Source organism: Callospermophilus lateralis, chromosome 9 (genome assembly GCF_048772815.1).
Source record: "Callospermophilus lateralis isolate mCalLat2 chromosome 9, mCalLat2.hap1, whole genome shotgun sequence".
NCBI classification, from domain to species: Eukaryota; Metazoa; Chordata; class Mammalia; order Rodentia; family Sciuridae; genus Callospermophilus; species Callospermophilus lateralis.
Window position 1 is genome coordinate 52,876,681 of NC_135313.1, and position 21,512 is coordinate 52,898,192.

General features: G+C 36.2%; 1 protein-coding gene across 1 annotated transcript in view; it reads left to right on the plus strand.

Annotated features, from left to right (window-relative positions):
• Positions 1-21,512, plus strand: part of Ccdc141 (coiled-coil domain containing 141) — a 183,373-nt gene that overhangs the window by 138,372 nt on the left and 23,489 nt on the right. The window contains exons 13-18 of the mRNA XM_076866268.1: positions 1,324-1,503; positions 6,591-6,770; positions 7,223-7,348; positions 9,159-9,347; positions 10,197-10,376; positions 12,185-12,334. Coding sequence (XP_076722383.1) covers positions 1,324-1,503; positions 6,591-6,770; positions 7,223-7,348; positions 9,159-9,347; positions 10,197-10,376; positions 12,185-12,334 — 1,005 coding nt within the window. The remainder of the gene's footprint in view (positions 1-1,323; positions 1,504-6,590; positions 6,771-7,222; positions 7,349-9,158; positions 9,348-10,196; positions 10,377-12,184; positions 12,335-21,512) is intronic.

The window sequence follows — 21,512 nt, forward strand, 5'->3', positions numbered from 1 at the left end:
GTATCCAGGAAGATGCATGCTTAATTCCTACTAGGTTATCTCAAAGGGCCCCATGGAGGGGTAGCATTTTAACTAGCTCATGAAGAATAAATAGGAGAAGAAAATTGAGAAAAACTCATCCTGAGCTGAACAAGCACCAGTAGAACAGAAACGTGAATAAATGGCACATGGAACCAGGAGAGAACTTCTGTATCTGAAAGCTATCTGCAGACTTTCCTATTAAGTTCACTCAAATTGAGAATAAGTTTAAAAAATCTTTTAAAATGTGGTGACTTATTGAATGAAAGTTCTTATTCTGTTTGGATTACTTTTGGTAGTTGAAAACTCTTTGAGTCTTGTTTTTTAGCCATTAAGTATTCAAGATGCATAAGAATTTATGTCAAATAACTTCTACTATTTCTACATCATCCAATTACTTGTTAATCTATAGTTACACACTTGATATTATATAAACTCAATGCAAGGAAACTAATTTAAAATAATATTGCTTGCACTGACTGGCAAAAGAGAAAATATAATTCTGGGGGGGGGCAAAGTAACATATCAATAAAATTATCTCATGAATCTACTTAATGTTAAAACCCATTCAGAAAATTAGGAATGGTTTGTGCCTCTTTATTCTGGTTTATCATTGATTAGAAATCAATGATGAAGCCATGTGTGGTGGTACACACCTGTAATCCCAGCGGTTTGGGAGGCTGAGGCAGGAGTATTATAAGTTCAAAGACAGCCTCAGCAACTTAGTGAGGCCCTAAGCAACTTAGCAAGACCCTATCTCAAAATGAAAAATAAAATGGGTTGGGTATGTGACTCAGTTGTTAAATGCCCCTGGGTTCAATCCCTGGTACCAAAATATAAAAAAATAAAGTCGTCACTGGTGATATACTAATTACTAATAATCTTTTATTAATTTACATTTATTTCTGATTTGTAGCCCCTGATTCTATATGTGTTTTTCCTCTGAATTATCAAGCTGCTTGAAACTGAAATACCTAGTCTTTGACACAAATTGTCCTAAATTGTGAAATATACATTAATATATGGTACATTAAACTGATTTTGGCTACGATAAATGTTTTTCTGGGTTAAAAACTTGTCCACTCAATTTGCTACCCAGTGGTAGTCCTGTATGTCAACAATCTAAATAGATTTCTTCTGTTTTTTTGGTTAGTTGATAATATTCAAAATTATTTAAAGAATTCTGAAAGTGTGGTTTCAATTTAACTTTTACCTGGGTTTTTACTGGAATCTTCTGTTCCTTTTTCTGTTTTAAAGTGTTCTTTAAACAGAATGATAAAAGAGAATTTATCTTTTCCTTTTTAGGTAGAAGAGCAGTTTCAGAGCCTGAAGGAATTTTATCAAACTCAAATCCTTTGGGAGGAGAAGGAGGATGTGAAAATCAAGCATTGGTCTGACTCGGCTGAGAAGCAGTGGCAGCTATTTTTGAAGAAGAGTTTTTTAACCCAAGACCTAGGACTTGACTTCCTTAATTTAATACAAATGGTGAGAATGTCTTTAAAGGAGTCACATTTTCTGCAAGGATTACTCATCAAAGTCACAATCATAAATTCAAAAGTTCACCTGTAAATCAGCTGTGCTGGTTTTAGAAGTTCATTCAATCTAGACCAGTTCTGAAACCCAACATTTATATGCTTTGAGCTCTTGTTAATTTGGATCAAGAAGGCCCTTTTAACTATTAAGAAGAAAGATGACTATAATGAGATTGCAACATTATTATTACATAGACTCAGAAGTCCACCCCAAAGTTCTGAGTTCTGTGGAGAGCACATAACCAGGTCCTTACAAAATTTCATTGGCTACAGACAACTTTTATGATGAATCTTCATTTTGAAGAATCTCTTACCTTAGCAGATCTTTTCACAATGAAGCTCCGTTGCATTTAGAAATGTACCATGATTCTTTAGTTGTCATGAACATATCTATGAAATATCCTAGGATCCTTTTGTCCAACTATGACTCATATGAAGGTCCCTATTCTTTTTTTTAAAAAAAAAGATGGTTAATCCTCCTCTCCTTCAGTACCTCACATATCTTCCTAAGAAAACTGCTGATTTCATTGTTAGAAAATGCCAGCTGTTAGAAAACTGTGATTTTAAAAAAAAAAAAGTTAAATAAATCTGTGTTCATATCTGTCTTAGCTTTCTGTAAATAAACAAGGTCAAAAAGTATTCATATTCAATTTCTCTTATGAATGTCCTTCCCACACTGAAAATAATTGCTGTATCTAATAAGAGCCTTTTCTGCAGCTAAACATTTACAAATCTTTTATGAGTTAGTTTTCTCTCCAATTCTCCTTTCCAGAATTTTCTGCCATTTGTTAAAATTATTGATTAAATGTGACCAAGAAGTGAAGTACAATTGTAGCACAGAGCACAGTGAACTGGACCATCATATTTTCTTAGTGAGACCTAAGATGATACTACATTTTTACCAATAACTTTACTTTGCTATTTTCATATTAAACTTGTAATAGAATAAAACTCTCATAACATTTTCTTGCAACTGCATCTAAGCCAGGTTTCTCCCATGTATGTTTATGTCCACCATTTGTCTTTTTCATGTAGATGTGGGCCTAAATGTCTGTTCTTATTTGATTTCATTTGTTCTTCACCCATAATTCCATCTTGTTAAACTAATTTGAACCTATATTAGCTATCTCTCCTGTGTTTTAGTCTGTAGATTTGACAATTAAGCCTTTTATGGCTATAATTACTGCCTTAATAATAATGCCTAAAGGCAGATCACCATCCTCATTCATGAAACAATCTATTGATTAACCAGTTTTTTAAACAATCATCAGTGTTCCAATTGTATTTTAATTCAATCACGACTTCATAATCTTTTTATAATGGGAATGAGTTATTTTATAATGAGTTACTTTTATCAAAGTATTTGCTCAAGAGAAGGCCTACCCAGTGAACTACATAAAAATTATTTTACATGAATCAAGCTAATGCTAGTGATTTTAAGCTTTAAAAAATGCTCACAAAGTGCTTGATAAGTGATGAATTTATTACACTGGATTTTAATGTGAAATTTATCAGTCTTTTTTTTTGTAATCCATTCTTTTTCCTTTTTTTTTTTTTAAAAAAGAGGCATTTTCCTTTCTCGAATTATCTAAGCCTTCTAGTTTCTGTAGATTTTCAAAGATTACTGACATTTATAATTTTCTTCATACCTTGTGACATGATTAATCTCAATCTGGAGTCTGAATTTATCTGAACAAATTAGGTTTTAACTACCCTAATCTACTTTGACCTAAAATCATCTCTTTATTTTCTTTGCTTCAATGCTTGTAGTTTGAAGATCATTGTTGTTAACCCGTTGTGGAAACAGAAATAACATGCATTATTAGTTGTAATTTTATTTTATACTCTCCTTGTGCATCAGGAAAAAAAAAAAACCTTGATAAGCTATTGGCCTGTGTTCTTATGTTACACGATGTTTTATTAAAAAAAAATTCAAGCCACTTTTCATCTGGGACATTTAGAACACCTATCTCTGATCCTTTGCATTTTTACTTTGTTCAGTATATACTCTTTCATCTCTTGATATGTTACCAATTTGCCCTTGGGCAGCATATATTTGCAAACACCTTTGGTATCTATCCTTTACTAAATGCATTTCATAAATTTTATTTTTCAGTTCTAGACTTTCCAGTTGGTTCATTTTAAAATGAGATTTAATCATTGATAAAATTCTCTTTCTCACCCTCTCTTTATCTTTCCCATACTTTATTGAACCATATTAATCACACAAGTTTTAAAGTATTCCGTTAACACCATCATCTGCATCCGGAGTCGTCTGCTTTTTCTCTTGGTTTCCAGTTAGGTAGTCTTGTCTTTTGGCAGGGCTGGTGAATATTTTTCAAATACCAGGCATTATGTGTAGACATCTGGAGGGGCTTTGGTTGGCGTTATCTTCTAGAATGGGTCCCTCTTCTCCAGGTAGGTGTGAGTGAGAGATTGCCTAAGCCAATCAGAAGCCTGGAATTGTCTGTGATGCCATCCTGCAAGGCTCAGTTTCATCTGTTCACCTTAGGTTTGCAGGGTTTACAACTGAGAAGATGGTCCTTTCTCTGATGTCTCTGCCTGGGGCAGGTCCCAAACTCCATTCTTGGTTTGGTGTGACAGCTGAAAAACTCCAGTTTTCCAGATGTGTCTTACATAGGTATTAAAATCCACTGTTCTGTATGGCTCCAATATTTTGTCAAGGTCCTTAAGAAGAAGACTATCTGTGTGCTTGAAACCCTCCTTGATGGTTCCTTTGTTCCAGGAAAGCCTTGATGATCTACCTCCTGTACAGAACAGGGAACTGTCCCTGGGGGAAAGTGGGGAACAGGTGAGCTCACTACCTGAGGTCTTCCTGCTGGAGTCTCAGCCTCTCTAGGTCTTGTTGCTATGGTCTTGTTCTTCACTTAGGTGCTTTCTGCATTTTATCCAGCTTTTCTTGTTTCTCTAAGCAGAAGCATTCCTCTCCCATTGGTTACTATAGCCTGCCCAGAAAGAGAAGTCCTTCATTATTTATTTAGAAAAGTTAAGATTATACATGTAGATTTTCGTGTTTAAAGATCTGCAGCAGGAACCCAATCCAAATAATATTTTGTATCTATATCTAAATAAACCTGGATTGTTGTGACATTTAAACTCCCACTTAAGGTTTCCCCGAAACAGTGTGCATTTTACTACTACATCTTCATAGTTTATCTTGAAATCATAAATGCGGTCACTTAACCCAGTCTTTTCTATTGTTTTACGATAAATAAATTCTACTTTACTGATATACAAAAATAAAAGTCCACATAGTAGTTAACATTACTGATTTAGTGATGTTATGAGATATGAAATTGTTGGTAAAGCAGTTAACACACTTTCTTTTTCTGTTCATATCTGTTGGGCCATTAGGCTTTCAAACAAACATTGTTGAAATATGGTGACTGTTTGGCTTTTGAGAGGAAGGCCAGCTGGCCTGTGCACTGAGTGTTCTGCTGCTGGTTGTATTGCCGTGGCTGATGTTTCAAGCTTGAAATTGAAAAAAAAAATTGAGTTCATCTAAAAATTATCAAGATCAGAGAAATTGATTTAGGTCAGAATTTTGGCAGATGAAAGTACCAGTTTATTAATTTATAGTAGTGAATACCAAGAATGCTACTGAGACCAGCCTTCCTCTTACTAAGGACCTGGAAAGCAAGACATCAGAAGATCTTTTGTTGTGCATGAATATAAATGGAAAATGGATAATTTAGTGGCCTATTTAGACAGGATTATGGCAGAATTTTCCATGCCCTTCACAGAAGTAAAATGAGCACTGTGTTTACTAGCTACACTGCAGGCAAATTATTTAACCTTCCTGAGTGGTCAAAACACTAAGTCTGCCAAATACAAAATCACCTCTCTTAGATCCTGCTGACTGCTCATCAACAAAGCCTACTATTCTTTTTCTTAGATGTTGTTCAGATCATCATATTCTTCTGATGGTAGTTGTCATTGACATGCTGTAATTTTCAGGTTATATTAAATTAAAGAGTATATATTTTAATAGTTTCTTAATAATATGTGAAAGAAACCCTAACTATATTATAGCATATATAAAAACAAAATGTAGAATTACTCTAAATTATCTAACACTGTAGTTGTCCAATATCTTTCATAATTTATATTTTCTTAATCCTAATTACAGAATGCAACACTTTATTACTAGATTCCCACATTCATGGGAGAAATTCACTTAGGACCTGCAGTTATTGTTTTGCAATTAATTGTCACTTCATGATGTCTAAAATAATATAAAAATATAAAAGGCCACTATGAATATATTTTAAATTATTTAAAGATAAAGTGGCCTATTTTTTAAATACTTTTGAATATTCATGACATAGTCAATCGCTGTCAGTTTGATTACAGAAATCTACTAGAAATTTGAGAATTTATTGAGAAAAGCTGGCCATTGAAGTAAAAAAAAAAAATCATTGTTTTACAAAAAAAAATTCCTCTGCATTTTTTATGTTTACACAGAAGCAAAGCACACAATCTTATGCTTTACCCTATTATTCTTTTGTCACCAGTTAGATTTCTTCTGTTTAAAATCTGTGGAGGGTTTCAAGCCAGGCAGCCACACATGTGAAAGTTGATAAGTGAAGTCTTGGAGTTTAGACAATGTGCTTCTGCTGCATGATAATCATGAATGCATATAGGTACACATTTCAGTTCACACAAAATGGGGAAAATTGAGAGAAATGGAAAATAATTGTAATATATACAATATGATAGTTTAAAGGAATAAACAGAGGTCTTGAATAATCCAGACCGTGAGGCTGAGATTCTGACATATGCTAATGACTCCAAACACCTTTTGGGTCTTAAAGGAATTCAGGACCTAATGAGCAAGAATAGAATATGAGTTCTGATGGCCTCACTGACTCTGCACAAGGAATTCAGCCTTGCCCCAATAGCAGAACGGTGATTTGCTTTGGCTGTGATGAAGTATTTTTGCATCCTAAGATAGTTGCATGCAAAAAAATTGTGCCTCTTGGGAAAGAAAAGTCATTATGTGGATTATTCCTTTAACAGACAAAGGAGAGTGAAATATTAAATATGAAAAATAAAGTGCACATTATGGAGAACGCTCTGGAAAACCAGAAGGCTAGATGGGAAGAACTTAGCCACCTGCGGATGGCATGGCAACTTAAAGGAACTGAAAGCAAGTCCGTGAAGCAGCAGTGGACGGTGTTCAAGGAGAAACTCAGAAAGGTAAGGAAATGTGAAATGTCACTAAGCCTTAGACAGGAAGTTAATCCTGATGCACACTGACACATGATGGAGCTTCTGAAGCAATACTGTAAGTGAAAGGAACTGGGTGAGGAGGCTAAGTATTATGTGCTTCCACTTGTTCAAGGTGCCTAGAACTTCTGGTAGGTTGATGAAAAAGTTCTGGAAATGGATAGTGGTGATGCTCACAGAGAATGTATTATGCCACTAAATTGAACACTTAAATGTGGTAAAGATGGTAAATGTTTATTATGTACTACTACCATAAAGGCAAAAATAGCAAGAGAAACCAAGGACTTTTCATGATTTAAAACCACAGATGTCTCAGGGAGTGAAAAAGTGTAAAGGCACAACACATCATCACTAGAACGATCACTGATGTTTACTCAGATGTCCAAGAAAACACATCCATGGTTATTCAATGTTTATTTCAGACAACCCACAATGTAAAACTCCTTCAGGAAGTACTCATGCCTGTGTCTGCACTTGACCTCGGAGGGAGCCTCCAGACCATTTCAGATCTGCGGAAAAAATGGAATGAAATGAAGCCTCAGTTCCAGGTGAAGAAGTAGATTGATGGATTTGGGCGACTGGGAAAAATTTTTATTCTGTTTGAAGTTTACCTAATTAATTTTTACAGTCTGGTAAACATCTTTTTTTTTTTTTAAACAAAAGCACTGCTTACCTAAAAATCCACTGTAAAGACATGTTTTTCTTAGTATTTTCCTGCATGCTTCTCTATTTGATGACACACAAACATCCAGGCCATGAAATGTCCTAAATATGTTTTCATTATAGATCAATTTAATTTACATTATGAAGCAAAAGTTGAATATTTTTACCATATATATATACATACATATATACACATATATATATATATATATACTCTAATTATTTTCTTAGACAGTGTTTTAAATTGAGATGCCTCAGGACAAGGATGGGCAACCTCTAACTTAGAGGCTCTGCTTACCTTGGTCCCCTGAAATCTCTCCTGAGTTATCCCTGTCCCTACATGCTGCTACCCAGCTTCTACCACAGCCCCCAAAATTTTGCTGTGCTCTTTATTCACCCTCAGAAAGCCTTCAGCAAGCCCTCAGCAAAGGAGAGAGAAAACCATGAGTCATGTTCCTGGCTCCTGACTGCTGAACACATGCCCTGCTCCCCAAGCCCTGTTGCTCCTAAATGGAACTCAACTGCCAGGAGAGGTTGCCAGTACCATTGTCCTTTGGCCTGGATTTTTGGTTTTTACTGCAAAACTTATAAGTGTTGGCATTAAGGAATCCCAGAATCAGATGAATGAAGGTTCCTTTAAGACAAAACTTATATACAAGAAAATATAACCACTTTCACTGTACACACATACCACAGCAAACTCTTTCATCACAACTCTCAGAAAATGTGACTAGTCTGTGTTAGGTTTCTTGAAATGCCCCATGATATATGCTCAGTAGCATTTTGTTTGCCTAGACATGTTTATGTCTAAGTTCTTCTAAATCAGGAATCGCTGCTGAGCTCATCTGGCTCTGTCACTGTGATGTGCAGGGATATGATGGCTACATGCTAATTTGAACTTAAAGATCCGGTGTAAGTCAGTCTTCAGAAAATCATTTCCTTAACTAAATCATTTCCATTACTTTCACCTTTATTATAAGATCCACCCCGCAAATTATAGTAGCATGCCCTTTAAGTTGTTAACTCTTATGAGTTCTACACCAGATCCAGTTCCTATGAAGGACATCTGAACAGTGCTGGGTAGAGGGGAAGGCAGTTTATCCTCTGTGCAGTGGTGGCTATTTGTGGATAGGGGACAGCCACTTTGAAGCAGCATGTTCACTCTGCTGTTCATCTGGTGGCTCATTCTGATCATTCTTTTATCAGAGAGCACAAGTTATTCCCCTGATATATTTGTACACTTGCCTTCTCTTGATGTTCTTACCATGCCACTTAATTCTAGTCTGTATTAAATATCAGAGCTGATCGTGGGGCTTCATAAGGATCTAAGAGACATTTACTCAACAGATGGAGGAAATATGTGGTGGGTCACAGGAATGCATGGCTTTCCATTTCAGGACCCAGCCTTGACACACTTCTTTATCTCTCTCTCTCTTTCTTTCTTTCTTTCTTTCTTTCTTCTTTCTTTCTTTCTTCCTTTCTTTCTTTCTTTTTTCATTGCTTATAAATTTCTAAGAAGATAAGGATGAACTAATGCACCCCTAACAGCAAGCCTTGATTAGGGGGAAGCACATAAGAAGTATTTGTGAACAAATGAGAGAATGAGTCTTTATTTAGATCATCAGATTGCTGGTAGTAAAAAAAAAAAAAAAACTCTCTAAAGCTGGATTTCTTGTATTGTTTTCAATTTTTTAGCAACTGCATGATGAAGTTCAGTTCATCATGAGAGAATTGGAAGAATTAAGAGGCAAAGGAGCCCCTGTTAAAGAGAAATCTCAACAACTGAGTGACCTTATTTACCTCCATCAGAAACAGACAGAGCGCATCCAAGATTATGACAATCTCCTACACAAGGTAGTCCTCTTCCACCGAGTCAGGGAGGAGGTAAGATTTATAGATGTCAAAAAGTTTCTGGGTTTTACACTATGAAATTAAATTAATCTTAGTATTACAAATCAAAGCTAAATTGCTTGCATTAGAAGCTAACATAATCTGGCACCTAATTTATCTATCATGATACCCCATCCTCGTTGTGTTCCTTATCTTCGGTCCATAAAGATAGCACTCATATTTCTACCTCCAAGCCTCTCAGGCTACCTTGTGGGGCAGATCTTTGTCTCTCTTCTCTTTTATATAAACCTGTATCTAAATCCCACCTTACTTGGAGCGACCTCCCTCTCTCTCTATATATATATTTTAAATCTCTAGTGCTCTCTTTATTCCATTCATTTGTCATTCTTAGTGTCTTGATTCTTAATTACATTACATTTTACTAAGAGCAGCATTTTTCCCAACTCAAGGATAAGCGAGTTGAGGGCAGGAACCAAGTTCAATATTTACTTATCTCAAGTACCTGGCATTGTGGAGTTCTCAGTAAATATTATTTTTTTGGTTGCTCTCTTCACAAGAACTTTGAAATTATTAGCCTCCATTAACATGAAATACAGGTGCATTGATATTCCTTTAATATAGCCTCTGAGTTTACTCAGATCACAGGCCTACACCTTGTTAAGGTTTTAGTAAAGGACCAAAAGGGCGTTTCCCTCTTTCATAGAACTGACAGTGTTACAGTGTTAGCTTCTCAGTGTTAGCCAGTTGGATTTGAAGCACTATAACATGTAATTACGGGTGGGCTTGGCAGCACTTTACCAAGCTAGTATAATATGTTATAGAAAATAGACTTAAAAATCTGTCTATGAAACTCAGGTTATTTGTTAATGGCCTAAATTCCAGCTGGGACATCTCATCAAATCAAGAGAACTGGTGTTTCTGGAGCAGCTGGAGGAGCTGGGTGATGCCTCTGAGGCCCAGATACACCTCAGTCGCTCTCAGGATCAAAAGACACGTGTGGAGCAGCTCTATCAACTGGCCTTTTCCTTAGGAGTGGACATTATCTCATCAGCACAGCACCCTGTAAGCATCTTAGGACTCCATTCTACCTAATGAGAAGGAAGCCAGGCAGGTTGCTTAGCATATATTTCATTTGAAAATATATTCAACCAATTGGGGTAGTTATTTTTGGTGAGCTTCTACCATCTATGTCAAAAGAAAAAATTTTAAGGAGAATATTCAAATATAAAAATCTTATTGTGGGGCTAGGGTTGTAGTTCAGAGGTAGAGCACTTGCCTAGTATGTGTGAAGCACTGGGTTTGATCCTCAGCACCATATAAAAACAAATAAACAAAATAAACGTATTGTGTCCTCTACAATTAAAAAATATAAAATAAAAATCTTATTGAGCACATCTATTCTCATGTTGATATCAAAGAGAGTATGTTAGAGCTGTGTGGTCGCACACAGCAGTTCGGTTTCACATTTGAAATGTGCCTAATGCAACTAAGAAGCAAAACTTTTAATTGTATTTAATCTGAATTAATTTAGTTATCAGGAAACTTTTAAGTATGTAGGGAAGAACTTGGTTTATGAATCTGCTTTTGAAATTAAATTTTATGAAATTTAAGTGTAGAGCAAATATTTCTGATAGAAACTTGGCAATAATTGAAATATGCTTGAAGTAAGAAATTATACCAAATTTCAAAGACTTAATATGAAAATTGTTATTAATTTTTTCTATTGGTTACTTATTATAAAACAATGCTTGGAAATATTTATAAACTATTTATGAAAATTAATTTCACTTATTTCTTTTTTTACTTTTTATTATGACTATTGAAACATTTTAAATTATTTTTATGGCTCCTGTTATATTTGGACAGTGTTGCCTTGGCATTGCAGATCTGGAAGCCCTTAGATCCTAGTGTTTAATTAGAAGAGTATCCTCATTTTTAGAGGAAGAATTTAAAGTCCAGAAATGCTTATCCATATAAGTTCAAAATGGAAGAGCCCAAGCCCCCTGGCTCTAGCCAGGGCTGTGGGCACTAGGTGTTGATCTATTTTTTTCCCACTGCCAGATTTCAACAGAGGAGCCTAAAAGAAAAGAAAATATTTTCAAATCAAATTTTCATAAATAATACAGAAGGCTCTGATTTTCAAAAAAATCCTTCTCCAAATTTTTAATTCAAAGGAAGAAAAGATAATGGTTATTCCACTAAAATGTATTGCATTAATAATGTCAGAATGGCCAATTTAATTTTAAAGTTCATTTAAAATAATCCACCAATGTATACATAACACAGGGAAACTATAGTATATCTTTCTAAGCTGACAGCCACCTACTTTTGTCAGGAAAGAGCTTTCTTTCTGAAAGAGTTTTATTAGTAAATGAACTTTAAAAAGGAGAAAGTAAGAAGTCTCACTTGGCATAATGTAAATTGTTCTCCAGCCCTTTTCTGGCCCTCACCCCAGCAGCTCCTCTGTGCTAGGTAGAGATTGGAGCACTTGCATAATGAACCCGAGGTTAAACTCAAGTTGACGCGAAAATTATAGTGCAGGAGCGGAATGTTTCTAATGCATATTTTATGCCTTTTGAAGTAAAAATTATACCTTATAATGAATGGTGTCTCCGAGGAATTGGGCATGATGAGCAAATCTTCCAAACTTGAGATTCAAGACTGGAAATGTCTTTCCTGGAGTGTTGAGTGTCTGGCTTCCTTCTGAAATAGTAATATTCAGATGTATTTAAGGTAAAATAAATTAGGATCCTATATCTTATTTTTTTGGGAAGTGTTGCTTCTGGGTTTCATAACGCAGGTAAATTGCATATTTGTCTTATGGCCATTTCACTGTTCATTTGTTACTTCCAAGTGCTTTTCATTTTTAGAATTGCTTTAATGTTTCTGCAAAGAATGTGCAGCAGCAGCTGGAGGTCCTCGAGGTGGACAGTATGAAGTGGCGTGTCAAATCTGAGGAGCGCCACCAGGCCCTGTGTCGCAGTTTGGAGTACTGCACCACAAGAGACGAAATAAATGAGGTGGGGCAGTGGTAACTGACACAGACAAAAGCTGTTCCCAACATGAAGTGTTCATCTTGGTGAACACACATGTGCGTTCACACACACACACACACACACACACACACACACACACAGAGTGAATCAGGACACTTCCTTCTCATCCATGTCCTTTAATTCTCAGAACAGTGCCTTCAGTGTTCTGAAAGTTTCAGTAAACTTCAAGTTCCCAGTTTTGTTGAACTGAGTCAAAGCATTGAACAACCCAGAAGGCAGGATTACGGGTGTGTTTTGTGTGTGTGAGTTTACTTGCTTTTGTTTGTTTTTTGCTTTTTTTCCTATTCAACCCTCATAGCAGTCACTTGCTTGAGCTGGTTCAACTTTTTTAGGGCACAGAAGACAGGGTGACACTGTCTGATGGCAGCCAGCTCAGCCTGCTGAGAGTCTATTTAAGTATGGTTGACTCATGGTGAAGCGGGTGCTAAGGACAGGGGAACAGTCTCTATGTTTCAGAGGCTACTACAGGGTATTAGCACCAAAGCCAAGTGGTTGGTTTCATATTTACTCAAACTGAGTGGCTTTTCTGACAAAAACTCTCTGTGAAAAAGAAAGATAAACATGGCCCTCCATCCATGTCCATGTGCCCCTACATGCATAATTCCACCTCCAGTCCCAACCTCCAGTTGTGTCTAGGGACTGGACCAACCTCTAGTCCCTAGACACTTACTGAGTCACCATCACCCCTTTCCCAGCTAAACTTTCCATTCATGGATTTACTAATTTGGGGGGAAAGCACAGATTTCTGAGCTCCTAAAGACACGAGTCCACTAGGCAAAGAGAGGAGGGTAAAAAGGGGATAGTTAACCTTCTTGAACTTCTAGATTATGCCTGAAGTTCTACACAGTCTGGGCACAGCAAGTATCAAATATTATTAAGCAACATTCAAGTTTGGACTAAATTTGAGAATTAAGCTTTAATAGTGGTCTAGCTCCAAAATACCACCCCCTGCAGGCTACATTTTTTCAGAGCACAGGCAGGTGCAAGAAGGAGCGTGGCTGGAAGGAAAGCAAGAGGGCAGGACAGTAGTAGCCACTTGGACCCCATCCAACAGAAGGGAAGCCAAAAATGACATCTACAAACGTTTTTTCATTTAAGCAATATGCCACAAAGCTGTAGAGTCTCTGCTTAGAGACTTTGTTCTAGGGAGTCACTTTCGACTAAAGTCTTGTTAACTTATTCTGAGTGGAGCCCAAAATGTAGTCTGCCCCCTCCACAGTAACATGGCCTCTTCTGGTTCCTGTACTACAGCTTACACTCCTATTAGGTCTTGTTAAAGGAGACAGTCAGAGCTTGTTTTTCTCCCTAAGTCTATAAAATTCGGATTTGTGGCCAGAGAAACAAGTTTGTAACAATCTCTCCCAAAGTTATCTACTTTCTTCCTCCTCCTGTCTTCTTCCATCCCTCACTTGCTCCTCCTCCTCCTTCTTTCTGTACACCATTGTCTTGTCCAAATGTCCCTGTCCCTCTCGGCAGTGGGCAGTGATGGTCCAGCTTTGCATTTCAAGTGGAGTAGATGTTCCCAGCCCCCTCTGCTGGGTTTCTATCTCTTGGAGGAGCCGTGGCATTTATAGAGCTGGGTCTCCCTGTTAGGCCCTTCCAGCAGGTTCTATTTATAGGGACTATCTTGTGATGAACTTGCACTTGGAGCCAGCCAGCTGGGATGACAGATGACCCTTCCAGTCACAGTAGGGACACCCCAGGATTGTCTGTACTGTTTCAGGAATGAGCAACCAGACGCATGTGGGTTTGACTTGGGAATCAGATGTCATTTTAGCAGACGCCTGAATATTAAGAGAGGTATCCTTCCCATTTGCTTCTACTTCCAATCCAACTAATCTTTGATGTAAGTTACAGTTTCACATTGAAAGGGTCTTTGAAAACCTTGGGTCTTTTTCTTTTCTCCTCCTCCTCCTCCTCCTCCTCCTCCTCTTCTCCCTTCTCCTCCTCCCCCTCCTCCTTCTTCCTCTACCCCTCCTCCTTCTTCCTCTCCTCCTCTTCCTCCTCCTTCTCCTCCTCTTCCTCCTCTCATTTTTTTTTGGTAAAGACATACTAGGCATATAAGAATGTAGCAACCACATCCTGAAACCACTTTCCAACCACAAGCCTAGTGGAAAAATATCAGAAGAACATTTTCAATGCCTCTTAGTAAAATAAATATATATGTGTTCTAGTTTATATTGCAAATATCAGAGTACAAACAGATGGTCAATTTCCACAGTGGTAATAATATTTAGATATCAATGATGTTAAAAATTTAGACATTATTATCATTATTGCTCTTTAGATATAGGCACTTAGACCATTATATAAAATGAAATGAAGTATGGTACACAATTTTTTTTTCTTTTATTAAGAATAAACCCAGATACTTGGCTGGGAAACTAGAACATGCACAGTATTTGTTTGTTTGTTTTTAAAGTTAATCTTAGAACATTGTTTTGCTTCCAATGTGTTTAAAGTGCCTCCTGAAAGTTCAGACTCTGGGTTGCAGTACATTTTGGAGAATGTCTAGTTTAATATCTTCGTTTTTCAAATGAAAAAGAAAACTGAGGTATAGGTATATGATTTTCATCTTAATAATGCACGAGAGGACAAAGAGTTTCTGTTCATAGTATTCCGGGGGTTGACTCTGAATCAGAGGCTAATTTTTGAGCAAAAGTCAGTTGCTAAGTTCAGAATTTACCATTCACAAATGTTTCAGTCCCAACCACCCACTACATGATTTGATGTTAAATGTATCTTCTTCTCTATGGTTTCCTCTTCTATTACTATTTTCTATCTATTCTAAGATATTTGTATGATCGGATGTGACACCGTAGTTCATTTAGTTATTTCAAAAAATATGTCTTTCTTGACTATGCTGTAACTAACTTGTGTGGTCTCATCTGCTCCAAAGGTGCTTTCAAAAGGATTTGGTACTTTAAGGCAAAATGTATAAGAACTCCAAATATCATTTTTTTTAAAAATGATATGCCTTATTAGCACAAAATCATTGTTTTTTGTCTTTAAGGAATATTGCATTACATTTTTTTTTTAAAAAAATGATATTTAGAAATCATAAAACCTTATTTTCTTAGTATTTACCTACTAGAAAACACAGCTGTCAAACTGCCAGTTTTTAAAAACTTTTTAAATACTTATTCAAAAATTATCAAGGTACAAAATTATTCTTTTTTGTCTTTAAGGAATATTGCATTACTTTTTTAAAAAAATGACATTTAGAAATTGTAAAACCTTATTTTCTTAGTATTTACCTACTAGAAAACACAGCTGTCAAACTGCCAGATTTTGCAGTATTTATTTTTTACCCATTTCACACAAAGGTGTATTTAGATGCATAAATGTTAAATACCACTGTATATTTTCTTGCCTGGTTAAGTGAATAAGTGATTAATATACATAGACATATTCTCTGCTGTGTGACATGACAGAGGAACATCATTAGTTACTCATTCTTTGCCCATCTACATTTAGAAAAGTAATAAGTTAATATTGAGTATTTTTTTTTGTAACTTGACCAAAAAATCCTTTATATGATGTTAATGGAAATGTGTATCTAGAGGCTTATATTATGGGTCACAAGCAATTCCTCTGCTGAAAAGAACAGCAGTGACAGAATCAGGTTGGTATCCATTTTCTCAAAATAAGCTTTCTGCACATAAGCTTTCAGGTAATTATATTACTGTACCCCGAAGTGTTTCCATGTAGCAACATCTTGCCTATCAGGAAGAAAGCAGAAAAGGACTCAGCATATATATTCCATGTGTCAGGCATGTGTTCCAATGGCACAAATTCTTCTGTCAGTTTGGATAAATCCATCATCTGAGTTCTAGAGACACAAGCTGGATTAGAAACAGTAAATTGGAATAGAGGAACAGTGTCCTTAGGGACACATACACAATCAATAAAAATAAAACCACCTGATATCATGTGGCACTTTGCTACTGACAAAATGACCATGGACAACCACCCACTGACAGGAAAGGAAGTAGAAAAAGTTTATACAGAAAGCAAAACAGCCATTGGGGCAGCACCATGAAATAGTACAGACAGTAATTATTTTCCAGATTTATAACCTGAATTTATTATTTAAAAATTAAAAAAAAAGACTTCATTCAACAAATATCTTTAATGTGTGGCTACTGTGTGCCAGGCCATAGGAATACAAACGACCACAGGAAACTTAGTGTAGGGAAAATTAAAACCTAGGAGGCTTTACTTCATGGTCATTTGTTAATCGGGCGGCACTCTATGTCTATTTGGAAGGTATGCGTAAGTAAATAGGAAAGTTTCCAATTGTTCAGGAAACATCCTGTGGGGTTAAACTATCTTAAAATTTCAGTGTTTAACTTGTGTAAACAGCTGTAGGAAAGTTCCAGAAGAATATAGAGAACTGTAGATTAAAACTATAATAGTTATCATATCCAGAATATATTATGAATATAGGAAACAGGCAGAGTGGGTAAAATATTTATTATTGAGACCTGCTGCCACCTCCAATTTGAGATGGTGCAATCATCTTCTCTTTCCCAGTTGCTCCATTTTCTCTTGCTACAAGATGGGTCTTAAGCTCAGGTCGATGTGGTATGGTTGCTGAAGGGAATGAGAACAAGAAATTCTTGTCCAGGAACATCTCTAGCACTGAGGCTGAATATGCTGCCATTTATATTTGGCAAACCATTTTGGTTAACTTTTAAGTGTTTGGGTGTCTTCCTTTCAAATGCAAGCATTCCTGGAGGGTGACATTACAGACTTTTGTTACTGAAATTGAGCATCAAAAAGTTTTATTTATTCATTCATTTTTCTTTTTTTCTGGAATGGGCAAAATGGTGGGTAAGAAATGAAGCTTCTCGGGTGGACATTAAGAGAAATGAAAATTGACTACCATTTTTTTTTTTTAATTTTTACTTCTGACCAAGAATGTCAAAATCCTAATGGATTTTTTTTTCTTGTTTAGTTTGGTTTTTAAATACATTTCCTTGGTTGTAAAATATCCCCTGTCCCTCACATCAATTGGCCTTGCCATCAACAGACTTACAGATAATACATTCTTGTGCCAAAGCTGCTTCAACCAGCTTAGTCAAGACTAAGAATAGCAAGTCAGATTTCAGGTCAGAAGTCTCTTCTGCTTCTTCCCAACAACACTTTCATCCCAATCCTGAAAGGGAGTTTACAGCTTGATAGAAAATTTGGTGAACATGCTCATTCTTCTAGTTTCAAAATGACTGTGGTTTTAAATCTTAATAATTTTTTATCTAATTATAGCTGTTAACTTAATCTACTTATTCCATGGAAAATACAGAGGAGTTGAGAGAGTGCAAAAATAGGAACATCAAATTATTCACTGAAATTTTTTTTCCTAATTTTTAAAAGATGTTCAGAAATTATATTAATATGAATTGTAACAATAGTTAAAGATTTCCAGTTGGGTAATTTTTTTCTTGCTTCATGATTTGCGTGTTTTTTTTTTCTGCATTTGTGCTCAAGTCAAACAGTTGTCTTAACCATCTCCACCATTCCCCATTGTTGACAAGCGAACTAAAGTTAGAAACAGCTGCATGAACAATGATACCACACTAAGCAACCATGGCACTCAGTTCCTTTAAAAATATGACCCCAAGTTATGTGGGGATTAGATGGGAAGTTAAGTTTTCATATTGGAATGTGCAGGTAAGAAAAACTAGATACTGCTAAATTTTTTAGTTGCTGGAGGTAGCTCTCCATGCTTTGCCACATGTACCTCAAAAGTACTGAGTTTGAGTTGGTTAAAGCAGAATGGTTTAGATTTTGAATGTATTTCCAGTGGAACCAAAAGAGAAAAGTGCCAGCACCTTCGGCAAGGGAGCTCAAGTGTCAGAAAGAGGCTGATCCCATTTCACATACCCATAGTGTTATGAACATTCTTCAGCCTTATGAATCATGTTCAGGGGAAGTGCATACATTCTGAAGCAAACGGAAATAAAGTCACACTTATCCGTTATCAGTCTTAAATTTCTTTTCTTTTTCTTTTTGTATTGAGGATTTAACCCAGCAGTGCTTTACCACTGAGCTACATCCCCAGTCCTTTTTATTTTTTATTTTTAGAGAGAGTCTTGTAAGTTGCTGAAGGTCTCAATAATTTGTGGAGGCTGACCACAAATTTGTAATTCCCCTACTTCAGTCTCCCAAGTTGCTGGAAATACAGGTGCATGCCACCCCACTCAGCCAGTCTTAAATTTCTTAACCTAAAGTTTATTTGAAATCTCATGGTTTAGGATTAGAGTGTTAAGGTTTTGTCTTTCTCCATTCCTCATATAATTTTTTACTAGCTGTTAAACCTTCTCATTTAAACAAGCATCTCTGTTCAGGTGCCAACTGCCATGACCATCACAGCTGTTAATTCAGGATCGAGAGAGGGGTGATGGGGGATGAAGAAAAGACAAATGGACACACATAGAGAAAAAGCTGGGGCCAGGTGGGCAGCCAAACCCCGTTGGAGTTTGACTCACCCAGAGCTAGCTCAGCATGTTTATTATGTAAGTTTCATCAAAAGGTTATTTCTGGAAAAGTTTCAGCAAAGCAGGAAATCTAAAGGATGCAGGACTGGCAAGACATTAGGGTCATCTTGTTATGTTCAAAATCCTCTATCTCCAGGAGTCGGTGTCTGAACTCAAGGCCTCGACTGATAACTGCCGCTGTGCCTTTGTATGTAGCTTCCCTGGGCTGGTGTCAGCACAGCAACTGGGCCATCTTGAGCTGCACCTCTACACAGGCATTTCCCAGTGCAACACTGCCATGGGGGAATCAGATCATGGTTCAAATCACCACTCTCCACATCTCCCTCCTTTTAATTTTTTAAATGTAACTAAGGTCTGACTATTTTTAAGTGTTGGAATTTTTCCCTCTGGGTAAGGGAACCCTCAGTGCTGTAAGGAGAAATAAGTGATGACTGCTCTGGCTGCTTCAGGCTGAGAGGGGGCGACACAGGGCAAGCAGTTTGGGTTTCCCCCTCAGGAATGCTTTGGTCAATGGAGAAGTCTGTGGCAAGAGTCTGGTTTGGAAAAAACAGGTTGTAAAGTCATCTGGGAGGTGAGTCTATGAGAGAAACAAGAAGACGTATGAGTACTAGAATGAGATTAATGCAAAATCATGAAAATGATGATGACAATAGAGATGACCAATTTTTTATTTTTTATTCTACCAGGAGGTATGATCTTAACAGATAAGATCAGATTAATGTATTTAAGAAATCCTTATTATTTTAACACATAGAAAATTAAACTTTGGTTTATATCAGTACATTAATTTTTTTTTTTTGGTAAGGGTGTTTACCAGGGATTGAACTCAAGGACGCTTGGCCACTGAGCCATACCCCCAGCCCTATTTTGTATTTTATTTAGAGACAGGGTCTCACTTAGTTGCTCAGTGCCTTGCCATTGCGAGGCTAGCTTTGAACTCTCCATCTTCCTGCCTCAGCCTACTGTGCCTCTGGGATTATAAGCATGTGCCACTGCATCTGGCATTACATTAATATTTGATCTTTAAAAAAAAAACAACCCTTGAATAATTTTAACTAATTGTGCTAAAATTATATATAACTAAATTTAATTACACACAAACTTTTAAAAAGTGCTTAATGGTTTTCATGTTAATGACACAGCCCCTCTTCCTTCCTCTAGACTGAAGTGTATAAAAATATGTCATGTTTCAGTAAAGAAAAATAAGATACAAAATTTTATTTTCCATGGATAAGTGTTAGTGATATATTTTCCCCCTTATTCTACCTTTGATAAAATATGCATGAAAACAAAATTTATCATCTTAACTATTTAATGTGCATAGTTCAGTGCTATTTAGTACATTCACATTCACACCATTGTGAATCTATCAGCACTGTCTGCATGTCTGCAGAACTTTTTTTTTTTTTTAACCATTCCAAACAGAAACTCTGGTCATGAAACAATAACTCACCACTGGGATATGTTTTTTAAAACAAGAATTCCTGGCTTGCTCAGAGGTGGTATTATTATACTTATAGTTGTAGATTATAGCCTTATGGGGAAAAAGTTCCTGCCTAAGGTTTATCTGAATATTAAAGATATAGCTCTTTTACATCTCAGACTCATAAAACTGACCTCATCCTTTCCAGCTAAAATCAAACATGTGTACATTGAAACATCAAATGTCATAGTATGTAAATATTTACTGGCACAAATATGCTAATTTATTATAATATTCTTGTAAATCATTTTCTGAGTTCTGATAAATTGTTTCCAATTTTTGAATTCATGGCTCTTTTGACTCCTTCTAAACATTGCTGATTTATCAATTAAAATGCTCTATGTGGTCTCTGTTCTTGGTTTAGTTATAATTTCAAGCTAATGCGCAACAATTTCATTACCATATAAAATAAATAATACTGATTAAGCATAAGTATGACAGATGCAAAATTACATGAATATAATAATTTCTGTGTACACAAGTCTGCTAAGGCTTTGCAGACAATTGTCTCCAAGTAGTGTTAAATATAAGGTCAAGGCTTTATTTTCAAATATGCAGAATTTGAAATAAGCATTTTGAGAAAGTATGCATTTTCTAGAGCAGATACATTTTTCTGCATTATGAATCTAGAAATCTCACCTGGTGCACAGCTTTTATTCCCTCCCAAATAAATTATTTGCTGTCATTGAAAAGAATTTTAACGTTTTTCTAACTTTTCTCATCATAGCTCAAATTTATCAACCATGACATTGTTCACTCTTGCTGTTAAATGACTCTGTATAATCTTGAGGTTAATGTTTTCTCTGTATTTCTCTTTGCTGATAACACAAAGAGAGAGTTGCCTGTCAATATCCTCATCCTTCTCGAATATAGAGAAGGGACAGAAAGTGATGTGTCTACTAGAACTGAACTGCTTAGAATTCTGGTGCAATGGTAAAGTCAAGCTGTCATCATCTGTACCCTGTTCTCTGAGCAGAGACATGTCCTCAGGTTAGCATTGCCACCATGGGCAATGACTCTCATTTTATTTATTTATTTTATTTATTGTTTTTGAAGCACATCTGAAGTCAACGGCCTATGTCTAAGAAGTGAACTCTTTGAAAATGACTCAAGAAAAATAGTTTTTAACTGGGCAAATAAAACTGTCCTATCAGATCTT